At 39.8% G+C, this 17,167-nt stretch overlaps 1 protein-coding gene across 2 annotated transcripts in view; it reads right to left on the minus strand.

Annotated features, from left to right (window-relative positions):
* Positions 1-7,745: 7,745 nt before the first annotated feature.
* Positions 7,746-17,167, minus strand: part of CPLX1 (complexin 1) — a 202,781-nt gene continuing 193,359 nt past the window's right edge. For both annotated transcript variants that reach the window (XM_053931786.1, XM_053931785.1), the window contains one exon: positions 7,746-12,226. In XM_053931786.1, coding sequence (XP_053787761.1) covers positions 12,029-12,226 — 198 coding nt within the window. In that variant the 3' untranslated portion in view covers positions 7,746-12,028. The remainder of the gene's footprint in view (positions 12,227-17,167) is intronic.

A 17,167-nucleotide genomic window follows, 5' to 3' on the forward strand; every position in this document is an offset into this window, starting at 1 on the left:
TAATCTAATGGCGTAATTTGTGCTGTTAGACCTCTGCCTGCTGCTTGCTGATAAAGTACTGGACAAGCTAATTCTGCTGCTAGCTGCAAATCTTGCCCATCTCCTCTGCCCATTTCTTCTTTTGCCAGAGCCGCCCAAGCTTCCTTCTGCTTTTTGGCCAGGGCTTCCGCTAGGTCAGATTTTGCCCTAGGGATCGGCTCACTGACAAACGGATTATTGGGGATCTGCGGGGGGGGTGGGGGGGGGGGGGGGGGGCTGGAGGAGCCGTGGGCTCGCAGCCAGGCTTTGCCTCCGTACTCACCGAAGTGGGATGTAATGGAGGTAGTATTACCATAGATAAAATAGGCAGCATTGAAATATCAGGTAACCATTCCTCATTATAGGCTTTATTCTTTTTTTGTGCGGCAGTTGCTTGTTCAGCAGCTTTCTTTTCTAACTGGCAGTGTAACAATTCATTCTGTACTGGTTTCCACAATTTTCCTATTTTTTTAGCTGTCTTATCATCCTCTAAAACCACTTCCCACAACTTATCTCCAAACTTTCGCCATTCGGACAGTTCGTGTACTGTATGGGGATTCACAAAAAACCCTTTATCATGCCCATATGCTAACAACCCTGGCAATTCCTTCTGCAGGTCGATTCTCTTGACCTGTCTTTTCTGTAAGAATGTAGTAAATAAATCATATGCTGCTTGCCTCTCCATACCTATTTTGTCAGCACTGTTGCAGCCTTCCAAGGTCTCGGCAGCACGTATCGGTTAGGCTCGCCTATGCAGTCACCCGGGGCGCGGTGCTCCTGGTTCTAGTACTTTTCGCCGTCCTTGCTGCGGCAGGACTTGAACCCCTCGTCACTCCACTGTGGCGCACCTGGTATCACGTCGGGGTCACCATTTGTGGAAAAAGTGACGGGAGACAAGCACATCCACTGATGATCATCAAGTCTCGTTTATTCAAAGCATGCGAGTACATTTATAACCATAATAATAAGGCTCATACATATTGCAAAAGCTAAGCTCTTTATTGGTTTGTGCAATGAAGATCAGTCCCACCTCTCGGTACTTTCCATGGTGGCATGTTCCTCATGCCTGTGGTTACTGCCTTTTGATTTTCTGTCTGCAGACCTTGGTTACGCATCTTGTTATCGTATAACAGCTGCCCTCAAGGGAACAATGACCTTGAGGCCTTAGGCCCGCTTAACTAGCTGAACTGAATCATGTCCTTTATCCCTTAACCAATCCTCTACAAAACTCTCCACAGTTAATCCTCTTGAAAATGAGAGTTGTTGCTCTTTTTTCCCTCCCTAGAACATGAAGGTCTTCCTTGGAGACACATAAATAGAGTTTCTTCACTGTCAACTGACAAAGTCTATTGGCAATAGCAAGGCAGTCTGTGAAAGATGCAAGCTTAAGTCTCCACCAATTAATGAACCAGAGCACTGTTAAATGCCAGCAGAGACCTAGGGTGGACCAGAGCCAGACATTCTCTGCCAAACAGCAACACACTGGGGAAAAGTGGATGTGCATTACCTCCAAATACGAGCTTGCAGATGTGGCTGTTATTTTTCTTATTTAAACATTCCAGGGTGACTGCATTTAAAAATGTTGCATAAACCAGAGTGAAGCTCTCACTCTTGGGAAAGAAATGGAGCAAGTCTGGCAGAGAAATATGTTTCTTAAGCCTACCACTCACAATAAACAAATCCTAGGTTCCTAGGCAAAAGGAATGTCCTGGCATTTTTTACCCCAGAAGCAAGGAAGCTCAGTGAGAGCTGAGGTGTCCTATTTGAGCGAAGAGATCTGTTTCAAATTTCCCTTTTTGGCCCACTAATACCCTGAAGTGGGAGAAGGCCCCAGGTTCTCCATGAACATATTGATAACCAAATAATCAGGATGACATTAGGCAGAAGGAAAGTACAGAAGGAGAAAGCAAAGTATGAAGATGCTTTGTGTTGTCACTGACCTTCTGTGCCCAGGGACAGCTGGACAATCTGTTGGCACAGTGTGCAGTTTCTGGGGTGGTCTCCCAGAACTAATGTGGACATCAGATTGCCAAGCTGCCATTGAAGGCCAGGCTGTACAGCCTGCTCCACTGCTTGAAACTTAATTCTCACCAGCTTCTTTTCTGCCTGGGAAAACCTTCTAGCATGCCTGCCATAGCTGGCATAAGTGACAAGGGAGCAAAGAAGATACTAATCTTGTGAACTTGTGGTAGTGAGGGCAGAGGTCCCAGTTCCACATCAACAGACTATGTCTATAGGAGGCATGAATCCTGCAAACATGGCAATGGAGACGTGAGTAATTTAATGCAAGAGCAGAGCTGGCCAAAAATGTTTTCACCTGGAAATGTCTCATCCTTTCTCTTTCTGGGTAAAAAAGAGAGAGGTCTGGAAAGTCAATTATGTGACATAGGTTTGGGATTTGGAGAAGGCCATGTGTTTCCCTGTAATCATGAGGCAGAGCAGGAAACAGCTTTCTTTGCTAGGCAAGGAAGGCAAATGTGTTTTCTGGCAGAGATCAGTTGACATGAGAGATCAGCAGACAATGCAGCAGCTCTATGAAGCTCTTTCAATATTTCCATAGCCAAACTTCCCAGGTTTATGAAACCTTTCCCCTGGCAACTGCAAGTCCTTCACTGTCAGCAAACAGGAGTACTGCCAAGAATCACTGCGCAGAGACTCACAAATTGCAGAAAGGAGAGGTATGTACCCTTGCCTTGTCTTTCCAGAACATTTCAAGGATCCCTCAGCCCTACTCAGCAGCCTTTCCTTGTTTCATAACATGCCACATCATTATGTGTTTGTGCCCTTCCTCACACCTTTTGCTTTTATTTAGTCACAAAATATGTGTACTCTGGAAAGAAGCAAGCCAGGAATCTACAAGCTAGGGCAGCTGGGGCTTAAGAGGTCTTTCATGGTCATCAGTGGAGAAATGTGATGTGTACTTAGCACAGTAAGCCACTTTCTCAATGTAATGCTCTCTCTCTCAACACACATTTCTGCTCTCTTGACCAGACAATCATGCTCTGGCACAGGACATACACTGGGCAGTGGGCTCCTGACAGGGCTGTGCCTCTATCCCATCTACAGCTAGTACCTGATATCTGAAACCTTGGGTGCAGCCCAGGCTGCTTCCATGGGGAACTGTTCTACACTGGAGGCTTCCTGTTACCTATCTGACAGTGACCATGACCAGTCACGGGACTGTGGAACATCACTCACAATGAACTTGGCTTTTGTTCTGTACTAAGCATTGTTTTCCATGTTGACTACAGCCTCTCTTGGACCCTCACTGAGAGCTACTAATGGGAAGGAGGCAGGAAGGGGTCTTGGCAAAAGTTTTGCTCTTTATTATCTCTTATGTTATTTTCTAATATGTAAAGCCTTTAGAGTTTTATTATTTATCTGCTTTGACTAAAAAACCAAAATTTTTAAAAGCCAAGAATTTTGTCTTCTTGCTCTTCCTGGAAGATCCTTGGCCCTGACTTGGAAGAAGAACTCAGGTAGAGGTCCTTGACATTCTACTTCTGCTGAGACTTACTTTAACAACCATTTAACCACCACCAACATCTGCTGAATTCCTTGAGTGATGCAGGACTGTCTTCTCTCAGCATTCAAAAGAGGAAATGAGGAAATAAAGACTTTTTTTTGAGTGGAAAACACTTGCAGTCCCTGAGAAATAAAAAAGTTCTAAGTGAAAGATGGTCATTCTCTGGTCATCTTTAAAGAGGCTTAGATCAGCTCTTGCAGAGGGGAAAAAAGTCACCAACAGGTAAGATTTACCATCCATGAGCATTTAATTGTGTTGAACTGACTATGTCTGTCCTCTTTGCTAATCTTCACTAAGGGAGCATTCCATGTGTTCTGCTACTTAAGCATGGAGTAGAATTTAAAGCAGGTAAATAAATTTCCATCTAAAAATATATGTATTTAAATATCTGACTATCAGCCAAGTTGCTCTAATTAATATTCTTGGTGTTATAACCTGCAGCAACATTTAGTAAGTGATATCTTTTTAATATGTTTCATCTCTTCGTTCCCAGGAGTCTTTCTGACATAGATTCCTTTGATGCTTTTGACATCTGTTTCCAGAGTCCTCAGAGAAGGCTGCTTATGTAAAAGACAATCTGTCTTGCTGGAACAGCTCAAAGATGGTTCAGAATCATTACTCTCACTTCATCAGCGAGTGAAAATTATTAGCTCTGTTACTTTAGCTTCCCTTACTCAGGCAAGTGAACTGACAATGGGCAGTGTTCTCTCCTTTTGCTTTGCACAAGGGTGGATCTCCACAACCTGCTTTTGTGCATGACTTTAGTGTTCATGCTTAGCTATCTTTCATAATCACAGTAAATAAGAGAAATTGTATAGTCTGCCTAGGAAATTTTCACTAAAATATTCTACTCTCATTTTTTCTCCTCCAAATGTAGTGCAGAGCTCTGTTGAGTTAACAAAAAAAAAAAAAAAAAAAAAAAAATCCCAAACCCATGAGCAATTACCATCTGCTTGTCCATTATTTTAAATGTGCTGTGGGCATTTTTTTTTCTCCTCTCGTTGTCAGAGCCTATTAAGCTAGTCTGGCTTATGTCCACACTAAAAAAAGCTGCAATACCACCAGAAAAGGAATGATTTTATTTTTTAGGTAAAAATATGAGATCATTAGGAGTTTCCTAACACTATACTATAACAAAATGTGAAAAATCTCCAAACACCTTGCATCTCATTTCCATTTAGCACTGTGAAACCAAGTTTTTTTTTAAATCATAGAAATAAGAAGGGCTTTCAATCTGTAACTTGATTGTCAGTTGGCAATACATGTGTTGGAATTTCTTCAAATATTACTTTGAAAGAGATAATAATGGGTTTTGTCCCCAAGTGTCCCAGATGAGTTTCAGTAGCAAGATATTTTTTCAGAGAATCAATCTCTATTAATCTATTTATTTCTAAGTGCATTCACTTTAAAATGTTCAGATTTAGTCTGAGATTCCCACAGCACTCTCCAGATGAAATGGTGTTTCCACGGTGCACTGTTTAATTGGTAAAAAACTGTTAGGATGGCCAGGCCCAGAGTGGTGGTGAATGGAATTACATCCAGCTGGGGACCACTCGCAAGTGCGGTTCCTCAGGGTTCAGTTTTGGGGCTGGTTGTCTTCATTGATACCTGGATGAGCATGTCCTGGAGCACAAATCCTGTGAGGAGTGGCTGAGGGAGCTGGAGTTGTTCAGCCTGGAGAAAAGGAGACTCAGAGGAGACCTTATAACCCTCTACAGCTGCCTGAAAGGAGGATATACCCAGGTAGGGGTGGGTCTCTTCCCCAGGTAGCAAGTGACAGGGTGAGAGGAAATAGTCTCTAATTGCCCCAAGGAAGGTCTAGACTAGACATTAGGATATTCTTTTTAATTTCTTTTTCCCCGAGAAGAATTGTAGAACATTGAAATAGATTGGAACAGGCAAGTAGTGGGTGGAGTCACCATTCCTGGAAGTATTCTAAAAACACCTGAATATGGCCCTCGAGGACATGGTTTAATGGTAAGCATAGTGGTGGAGCTACATTGACGATCTTAAGAGTCTTTTCCTTCCATGATGCTATGATTTGTCATACTTAGTCTTCACAAAAAAGAGGTTTCTTTGTGGCTGAGGGGTGAGTGTCTGATGAGTGTCTGCTCATCTTGATAAGATATAGAAACCTGAAAATGTGTCTCAATTTCAATAATTTAAAGCAAGCTGCTAGATATTGGGTTTGTATATGCAGAAAATTCACAACTTATCCAGCTATTAAACTCAGCTATCAGCCATACACTGGCTTCAGGTTGATGACACACATAAACAAATTAGAAATGATCATACACATACTTTGGCTATTTTCAGCAAAAGTAAAGAGAAAATTGAAACAAAATATGAAGTATGAATACCTTAATTACATTTCAGTACACATTCTCCCTTTTTGTGCAGACTGACCTTTCTTGGGTTTGACTTTTTTGACCAGCAGCTGACAAATTGGAAAGATATTTTCTATTATCTGTAAATCTAAAGATTTTTTTTAATTAAAAATCTAATAGAAATGAATTATACTTTCAGTCAGACAACTGTTTGTGATGGTCTAAACATCTCATAGCCCAGCTGAAATGCTCACCACACAGGTTTAAATAAGTCCTTTTCTAATTCAAAATATGCTCAGCTGCTGCAGCTCAAGGTTTCCAAATACAATGTTATATCTGACCTTCTCATGAAAAATAGATTTTCTGAGAAAAGCAAATCTCAAATGAAAAAATTGTTTCCATCTCACAGCACTAGCAGAATTCAGCTTCTCAATACCAAGCGCTCAGGAAAGCATGAGTGTTTGACATCACATGTTACAGCCATTTGTCTTTTTCAGATATACTTTTACTACCTATCTCAAACTATCTGTAAAATCACAAGTGACAGGCTGTGGCAGAATTATCTTCAACAAGGAATCCCCCAATGCAGTTACATTCTTGATGTAGGGTTTTTGGTGGGCTTTTTGGTTGTGGTGGTGGTGAGTTTTTGATTTTTTTTATTGAAAAGGGAAGGGTCAGTTACAGAATAAATAAATATCTCAGTTGGGATTTTTTAACTCGGGATGTTTATGGTTGCCATAATCCACCTGGTATGCCAATATGCAGAACAGCATCATGCCAGCATTGTTCAGTAGCCTTCATTTAAATCACATTTTCAGAGAGATCTTTATGGACTCCAGATCATCCGTGGCACTTCAGGAAGAAAATGAAATTAAGACATTAAAATGGACTTAATCAGGACCATGATGAGTACCTTTCCACCCAGACTTTCATTTGGAAGTTAAATATTTGCCCCAAGTATGTAGTCCATGGCACAACTGTCAATGAAAAGAGGGAGCTTGCAATAGGGCTAATAATTTCATCCCAGGATCAGTGTCTGAGAAATAAATCACTAAGGCATCTTCATAACTGGAGTAATTTTTAACTCCAGAGGTCCTCATAATGTGCCTGCGGATTTCTTTTTTTTTGTTTTCCACTGGAGAGGATTTTACCTGACAAAATGTATTTTTAAAATGGGAAAAGGTAGATTGCACCAGTCTAACCACTGGAATTTATCTTTTTTTTTTTTTTTTTTTTAATAAGAAAGCAGAAACTGTTTAAAAAGAATAATTTACCTCCATTGCAAAATGAAGCCTATCAAAATCTACTGCTTTCATTCTTCAGTATCTGGATCTTGTCCCATGTACTTGTCTGATACGATAGTTCTGGTTCCCTTAAGCTGTCTGTTCCCTGGGGAAACCAGTGAAAAGTATTTTCTTGCCCTGTTATCTTCCTCAAACACAGACCTCACCTAGAGCATGAAATACATAGGGAGCCTGCCCTTGAACTCACAGTCTGCAGCAGCATTAGCATGTGTTAGTTTTAGCAGTGTTGGGCTCAAATTCTGAATGGGTGTTCTGGCATGTAAATAATATGGGCTGATTCTCCGTGACAGTCCTTTGGCTGCATCTGTTAGTACAACACACCAAAAAACTGAATGATCAAACAATGGTCCTAGGGAAGGGTAGGTAAAGAGTATTGGGTTTTCCTATGAGATGTATGGCAATATCTTTTTCTAACGTGATGCAACACTTTCATGCTGAATATAACAGCTAATGGTTTGTGCCTGAGCAAGTAAAATGAGGCTTAGCTGTGTTGGAACTTGCCATTCAAAACCACGCTTCAATTTCCAAATGTAGCCTGATAGGAATTTCACAGGAAAGCATTGCAAACAATTTATGAAATCACTGGGGTTTTTTATTGGCTGTGATTCCATTTTAAAAGAACATCATACCATTTACCCACATCATGCAGGAAAAAATACCAGGAAAATATCAAATTAAAATCACATTCACAATGTTTCTACTTTAAATCATACTTAAGTACTGCATGCATCTGAAAGAAAGCTGGGGAGCATTTCTACTAGAAAATGCATGACTCAGTTAAATTATGTTCTGTGTGTATGAAAGAGAGAAGCAGGCAATTTTTTAATGACAGTACTGAAACATTTTACTAATTCAGTGCATGAAGAAACAGTTATCTTGATAACATATATTCAGAACAAATACAGACCATTTTCAGATACAGAAGACGTTACATTTAGATCACAACAGCTAATTTCTAACAATGCTTGTTCTAGCACAAAAAGCTTGGCAGAAAGATGTATTCAGCAGCACTGGTATGGTCTTTCTTGATGAAGGAGAGAGGCTGGGAGGGATCTAAGCCAATGTATGATACTTGAAACATAGACAGAGGAACTCCAAAGTGGTTAAGCACTTGATCTTATATTTTGTTTTATTCATTTTAAACACAAGAGTAGCATTGATAAGTAATATTGCAGTCTGATTTCATATGGCTTTCTCTACATATAAATGTGAGTTCACAAGGTCAATGGCAAACTAAATCATTTAACCCTCCAAATGAGAAGGCCCTTTGACTATTTTTTTACTAACCTGTAAGGTCTTGGAGTTGTGAGGGAAAATGACTGCAGTGTCTAGCCAACAACCTTTCTGTGTAAATAAAAACTAGTTATAAAACTAAAATACCTCATTTACCTGAGATTGAACAGACCAGTGATGCAAATAAAACAATGTCATGAAAGACAAAAAGATAGTCAGAATCCAAACAATGAACCATGCTTCTCTTTGGTCTCTTGTTTAAGTGCTTCATCACCTGCTTGAATGCCAAGGGGAAAAGTGTGTGAGACAATGCTTCTGACTTCCACACATGAGGCAAAGGTGTCTGTGTCCCTTGTTACCAGTTCTGAGTGGGAAGGGAAATAGACGGGCAGAAGAGAAGGGAGAGTGCCTTGCTCTTGAGTCTGTTCAGCATGGCTTAGGCACTTAGGACCATGGAATGACTTGAGGAGAGATCTACTCTCATGCAACGTGCCAGAGTTATGTGAGGCAAAACCAAGCAAAACCTATCCAGTACCTGTGGTAGATCTTCTGTCATGTTTCTTATGGCAAGAAAAGGAAAATGGGAACTACCAGCACACACCTGGATGAACTCTTTGCTGTCAGTGGAGGAAGGGCTGGTGCAGGTGTGGCTAGTTGAGATACAGAAGTGATGAAATGGCTGAGCTGGGAAGCCCCCACAATGAAGAAGACTCAGTGAACACTATTTAATAAACCACCTCCCCTTTCTTCCCTGTTTTGTGAACCTGGGATGAGGCCTACCAGAATCAGTATAGTGGTCCTATGGCCCTCTTCAGGGGTTCAATCCAGATGTTCACAAGCTCAGGAGCTCAGCTCACAAGGGCAGTATTTTTAGTGTTCTGAGACCAGGGATAGCACTACCTGCTTAAGAAATTTTAGTACAGTCTACACAAGATCCTGACTTAGACCGGTCATTCAATGCCAGCAAGCTGCTGAGGCACAATTATCTAAAATGCTACCAAACAGTCTTCCTTTCTCTCTCTCTTCTCCCCGTCTTCTCCAATTTCCTCACCTTCCACAGATGTGTGCACAAACACGCACATCAAGCTGTCAGAGAGACTGTGAAAAAAATCAGCACTAACATTCTGCAAGGAGAATGCTAGGCAGAAAATTCTGATCTTATATCAGGAACAATCTTTGATTGGATGAGGAAGGGAATCAGTAACGGGGGCTAGGGAAAGGTCAGCAAGCAAGTGGTAGAGAAAAGTGGAATAATCTTATCTTCTGATTTGTTTGTTTGCAGAGTTCTCCAACACAAGGCCAGGGGAATATATGAATGGACGTGTTCATTTTAGCACAGGCACATTTCTGCAGGTTTTACTTATATATTAGAGGATGCGTGCCACAGAGATTAATCAAGGCATTTCAAAAGTATTGATGTTTGTATGTCAGTGATCTAGAATAGGAGATAGTGACCAATGAGTGGCTGAAAAGAAGAGCCAGGCTCTGCCTTTTACCTTTCGGAGATGTTGGATACTCTGTAGCAGAGCATCAAAATAAGCTGCTGCCCCTGTGACAGAAAAGGAGTTTCCAATTTCGTGAGATTTACTTAAACAACCTCAAATTACTAGTTGCTGAATTTGCATAGGGTGAGTAAGATACTTTTCCTAGAAAATGGTAGATTGTTCAACACTACCATGCTGTACCCAAGCACTGATTCATAGAGTATTCTGGGTTTATTGAAAGTCTCAGAAGGGAAGCAGTCATCTTGCTTTAAATGAAAGTTAGGCAGAAAGAAGTCTCACTGACATTATCCAAATGAGTAAAACTTGCCTTCTGGATAGCCCTTGGCAGCTTGTACTTGAACAAACTTTTGTACTTGAACAATCTTTTTCATAGATCCAGCCTGAAACAAGTTGCATCTTTATCAACTTGTTCTGACTTGTATATCAGTCAAACCTCTTCAAACTCTGCCTTGGATTCAAAAAAAAAGTTATGTTTGAAGTTATTTGAGAAGAAGTGAGGACTGTAACACCTGAATAAAAATTGTGCAAAGAGGGCATACTATATTTACTCTCTTTCAAAATACTCTTTTCCTATTACAACAGATGCTGCTGGAAGGCACAGAGCTAAGATGGCATGTCTACAGCATTGACTACGGAGACCTAGCTAGATGCAAAATTTCAGGATTAGCTCCTCAGATGGAAAGACAGATACCTGATCATGAGAACCTGTGTTCAAAATAGGTCTATCTGTTTATTGAATCTATGTAGGTATTAGCAAGTCAACATCTCCCATAGAATTTGGATTTTCTTATGCAATTATGTGATACCTACAGTGTTTTATTGAGGAGACCTCTGTACCTGTGTCTGCAAAAGGCCACAAAGATAATGGTGAGAAAAAAATCTTCCACCCTGCTAGCCTCAAGGGATACCACACACTTCTGTAATATTAATTAGCTCCTGCACAGCACTAAGAAGCATCCTCACTTTATGCCTTTATAGTAGGTAGAGACTGAAACCTACATTTTACAGGTGCAGAATCTCAGTGGGGCAGAAAATAAGTGACCTCCCCAAGGCAATGCAGTAATTTAGCACAATAAACATAATGGATATTTATGGATCTGCCATGATTAACATTCAGACCACCACACATTCCCATACACTGCAGGAAAGGACGAGCAGAACACAGCCACAACAATGTACTGGAACCCAAATGTCCAACCTGCAAGCACTGCTGGAAATAGGATGGTTGAATATGGCAGAAAGAGGAAGATTGGTTAAACAGAGCAGCAAATACACTTGTCACTGGCTTCAGAGGGGTTGAGGAGGTCCTCTACCAGAACACTGTGCACTATTCTATGGTTTCAAATCTCTGTATGGCAAGTGCCTGACCAATTTGCTCATTCAAGGTAAATGTATGGCTAATTCCCAAAGTAACATGACTCTTGCTTAGATTCTGAGGCATTTAACTTCTACAGCATCTAAGGGCAGATGGCTCCTTCCACAATTCTGAGTGATGTCAGCTGTGTAAGTCATGCATGATTTACTTTCCAAACAATCTTTTATTTATGTCACAGATGGAATTAAAATAGAAAAGTCTGCTTCCATGGGAGAACTGAGATATCCCTTCCAAGAGCAGATGTGCTCAACAAAAAATGGCTACTGTGACCCAATCAATAGGAACATTATAATAATGACTAATTATTATCAATAATAAAAATAAGATAATTAAAAAAAATAAAGAGGCCACTGTTCATACTTAGTGAAGATTCCTTCTTGCATTGGATGGAAATGAGATTATTCCTTTTCTATGCTTGATGTGCAGTTGCCTTATTTAACATACATAGTACTATGGCTTATAATAAAAGTTGTGTAGTCTGCAGCTTTTTAACCTTTACATCCATTCAGAGGCATCTACTGGATATGACTATGTACAAAATTAAGGAATGGATGAGTCTTGGGGTGGCGGAAAGGGGAAGAGTCAGTTGGAAGGGAATGGGAAGCAAAGAGACTCCTAGTGAGCAGTAGAGGGCAGAGCTGGGGAGGACTGCGGGATGAATGGCAAGATTGTAAATCCCCATTGGGCAAAAGAGAAATCCTTTGCAGTACTGTTCATGCCCATCTAACAGTCTGCAGCTATTACTTCTTGAACATGTCCTGCAGGGGCCCTGGTAAGTATTTGATGACTGTGTCTAGGATGCTCTCTTCTTCTTCCTCCTCCTCATCCCCACAGCCAGGAGGGATCGCCTTCTTTGGGCGTGTCAGACTCCCTTCAGCATTAGCTTCCAGTGCAGCCTGGGCCTCTGCTTCCTTTTCTTCCTTCTTCTTTATCCCATACTGCAGGGGAGAGATAACACATCATCTGAATCATAATATGAGAAATAACACATCTGCTGAACAGAATGGATGATGAAGCCAGCCATTGCATGTGGTACCTCATACTCTGCAGTAAGAACATCACATATTCTCATTTGCTCTTTTACACAGACACTAAAAATATCCATACTAACAACCTTCCACTAAGTATAGCCCAGTGGAAGACAAGATGCTGAGATCCCTTAGAAGCAAGCACAAGGGAGAAACTGAGACTATGCAGCCAAGGGTTGCTAGTAAAGAGAATATAAACTCTGTGTTAGTGAAGAGTTAGAGCGGCATTCTACTGATGTTGATCCTCCTCTTTTCTGTTAACAAGTCTGATGCTCAAGTCCATCATTTGCAACAATTTCTGAAGTCCATCTGCAGCATTTTATAGTTTATAGATATGGCAAAACTTCAGGAAAAAATTAGATACCAACAAAAGAAAGCAAACAGGTCAGGACAGACAGGACGGCAGTAAAGACAACAGTTTTAGATATTCTCATGTGGGACATATCCTATAACATTCATTCATAATCTCTTTGTACAGGTGGGACAGAAAGACCTCTGTGAATATAAATCATCCTGAGAAAATCAGCTGACTAATACTATTTGAAGAGAAACACTCTGAACCCTGTGAGTAGAATGGGTACTTGAAATTTGTTACTTCCACTAAGAATTAGCAGCATGCTACTAAGACATTACATGAGTAACCAGAATCTTATTTTATGATATTACATTCAAGAGGCTAGATTTAATACAGGACTAAACATATGCATATGCTGCTCTTTCCATGACTGTTTACACTGCTTCACAGATTAAGGTGATACACAAGAAAAAAAAAAAATCAACTCAAACTGCCACATGCAAATCTAGAACAAAAAGCCTACCTGCAAGCTATCCTCTGTATTATCAAATCATAGAATTAGTTAGGCTGGGAGGTGAATTTCAAGGCAATCCAATCCAAGCAGTGAGTAGGAACATTTTCAGCTAGGTCAGGTTATTCAGAGACCTGCTCTGTTTATTGAGATCAATTCAAATTTCCCAGGCTGCTTCCAATTTTTTGGATGATAAATGGAGGTTAAATTTTCTTAGTACTGTGATTGTCATGCAAACTCAAGAAGTGTCCAATTTCTTAGTGCCCAGCTGTGCTTCAAAAAGGCCAGCTGTACCTTTCAAGGATGCTTGAGTCCCCAAGCTCACAACTCCCTGTCTGGCAGCAGTATTCTTCTGCTTATCCTTTTTACCTTTTGAAAAGGTACCTTAATGGATGCTCACTATCAGCTCCTCAGCCACCAGTCACCTCACAAGCACCCACACAATTGCTTACAATCCATGTTGCATGAATACACTTGAAAACAACATTGAAAAGAAAATCGAATATGATTTCAAAAACATCAAAGAATTAAATTGGTACCATGCATTCAGTATTTTCAAGTACCAATAAAATCTTACTGCTGAATAGACATTAATTAGATGCTATTTTCATTATTTTTTTCTTTTCATTTTTTCTACTTCTAAAATCAGAACAAATTGTTAACCAGTAAAACCAAATGTGCACTGCTGCATTCATAACTTTCTGATTTCAGAGGGCTCTTGGGTGTGACTTTTCCTCCTAAATATTTTTGAGCAAAGGTATAATTTTTGATTCCTTTCTCCATTGTCATTTGTATTTAGAATGACAACCTGCAAAGTTGAAGGCAATGGCTTCAAAACACTCTAGCTCTCTAAATAAATTCTCTCATGTTCATTAAGGACATTGTCATTAATGTTCATTAAGGACATTGTCTTATAATTTTTATACCTACTGGGTGCTGGTCACACCTGATTTCTTGGGAAATATATTAAAGACAAATGATATCTCCATTCACATGTGAGACAAAGAAAGAATTTGACCAACTTATAGTTACAGGGCTGTACACCACAAAGGAGATTCAACACAGGACCAGCTACCATGCAGATGGAATGACATGCACTGCTAGATTGTAGTCAGTCTGCCCCATTCTCCCTCTCAGGCCACAGGTAGATGTCTCTAGGTGATTCCCAGTGTGATTTATACACAAATTGTGCCTTGCCTTCCTTCACCAGCTAGAGGGGAACAGTAGTGGAGACACCATAAATCATAGTAACACACACGTACCCTGCATACTTTCAAACCCTCCATCTCAAAACAAGTATCAGCTCAAGATGTGTTGTTCCTATAGCTCAGGAACTTACTGAACAAACATTCAGCTCACAGGAAGGAGTGAGTGGAACAAAACCAACCAGTTATTAGAATCCAGCATTGTAATTTAAATTTGGTAGTATTTTGTAATGCTTTACATTAACAAAAATGTAAGCTGTGAAGATTCATAGGTGAATAAAATGACATACTTTAGGTTTGAAATTGTTTCAGAGGAAATAAAATTATAGATATGGAAGTCTTAATGTAAGAAAAATTTTAAAGAAGTGTCTTCACATGAAATCATTTGTGTGACGTCAACAAATTATCTTTAAAAACATGACTAAAATTAATTTTCCTGGTGCTCTGATTTTCCTGAGTATAGGAAATATTTCATTACTTCCAAAAAATTTGAGGGATGAGAATAGTTTCATTTTTACTCAGAGTTCAACCCTACAAAATTTAATATCAAAAGCTGTATCATTACCTGCTTGGCCTTCAGTCACATATGCATGTCTTCTACTATATGCAGAATTATGGACCTAACCCAGGAAGATATTGAAACATTTTTAGTATGTGTACCCTCTTGCCACTCGTAAAGTTATTACTCTGTGGCCACATGGGGATTGTTGTCACTGGGTCATGTTAGAGAAGTACTGTCAGCCTGGAGTCCTCAGTCATCAGCTGGAAAGAGTAAGGAAAAAATACCCAGGCCCTTGGCTTAACCCACACTCACTGATTGCATGTCAGGAAAAGACTAGACTAACATACAATATCAACCTCCTCCCTGTCTCTTTTCTTCCTTATGCCTACAGTTTTTCACACAGCAAAGTAGTTGCATGAACTGGAAACATTCTGGAAATATAATCTAATGACAGTAAGATTATCAGGGAGTAGAGGGCTGTTGAGCCAATGGGATCTGCAGCCCAAAATGTGGACCTATTATTAATATAGTTACAATTTCTTAAGACAAGCCAACAGTTTCTACTAAAAATGAATATGTTTATCTAGCAAATATCTAGTCCATGGAATTAATAAACAGTAATATCCTAGTTAAGAGACTTGCAGAAGTAATGGCGTATCTTTGGGTCAGGAGTGGGACTGACTTTGCAGGAAGACAGAGACAATCAATGCAAGGGAGTGGTTTTCCTTGGATGAGATTTGCTTACTTAGAAATAAGTAATTTATCTGAAAAAACTAAAGAACTAAAAAAAGGACATTTATGGGGGATACAAAGACTACTTGAAGACTATATGGTAGGACAAGAGGAGTCAGGAAAAAACTCTTCCCTCCAAGGTGTTCTGAGAGCTTGAAACTGGACCTCAGTCCAAATATTACTGCATATGAAATAATATTGTGTGAAATAATACTGTCTATCACATAACACTGAGCTTTATCTTCTGGAAAAAGGTTGGCATGTGAATTGTAGTGGTTACATCTCTCTTCAAGAAATTGAACTTTGCAGTGCTTTTGCACAACTGCAGGTAGAGCAGTGCTGAAACTATGTCTAAACAGCTGTGGCAGATACAGCCATTTCTGGAATTACTATTTTATTTACTAGCTAAGATTTGAAAAGCTACTGAGAGATTTAAATGCTTATTCCTTATCTTGCTTCCTATAAATGTTATAGGATATAAAAGTTAGCCCATACTAACAGCTCTGTCTGTTTCATTCATATTCTGAACCCCAATACAAAAAAGAAAAAAAAATCAGCCAGACTTCAAAGCATATGGTTAGAAAAGACACTGGAAGGGCAGCATGCACTCCATTTTATCTCAAGATTTAACTTGACCTGAATAAGTCTTTTTCTTAGACTCCAGCTACTGAAAATCTCTCACCTGTTCTGGAACTTAACTACCCTTTGCAATTAAAATATTTGTCCTCATGTCTAATGTGATTTGTCATGAAATGCCTTCAAAAATCTGGAGAATATGCAGCTACTGTAAAAAGATTTATCTTTCACCTGTCCTTTTGAACATTATTTATCAATTGTGCAAAGTTCTTATTTTTCTCTTCCATTACCAAAGAGAACATCAGCCCAATTTAAATCTTTCCATCATTAATGCATGGAATTTTCTGCCAGGAATATATGATATATGTAGGACTGAAACAAATCAAGACTAATAGATAGAGTTCAGCACTGACCTTTAGTTCCACAACTGTGACAGTCTAGGACACAGAAAAAGACTTCCCTTTTATTTGATTTGTACAAACTTGAAAGTCTTTCTACATGATTTCTTTGGTCTCTCTGTGAGTTAACAGGCTGTCAAATACAGGAGGTGAGGGTGCTGAAACCCAGAGCCCCAAGTACACTGTTCTCACCACTGCTTAAAGCACAGAGCCTACTTTGATGTAGATCTGCCCAAAATTGTGTCCTGTCTTATCTTTCACCTCCAATCTGCTGATTTCATTTTGTGCTAAATTGGGCTCTTTTTGCTTGTTTGTTTTTGTTGGTCTACGTGTCTTTGTAAACAGTTCATTCATCCTGAGCTTGATAATGAGGACTAGTCCCCAGAAAATTTGTGGGGGAGCCTTTTAACACATATGAAAGGAGGACATTCTCTTTGTCTCTCAAGTAACCCATTTAAATGCAAGGTCTGCCATGCAGTGTTAGAATTACACACACTGTTTCAGGCAATTCAAACATGCTGACTCTAGATAATCTCTTTGCTTTCTGAGGAGTAATGAACAAAGAATCACAACCTGCCACATGGGCTATCATGCCAGTTCCAAGACGTGGCAAGGAATGAAAGGTATGAGAG

Source organism: Vidua chalybeata, chromosome Z (assembly GCF_026979565.1).
Source record: "Vidua chalybeata isolate OUT-0048 chromosome Z, bVidCha1 merged haplotype, whole genome shotgun sequence".
In the NCBI taxonomy this organism is placed as follows: domain Eukaryota; kingdom Metazoa; phylum Chordata; class Aves; order Passeriformes; family Viduidae; genus Vidua; species Vidua chalybeata.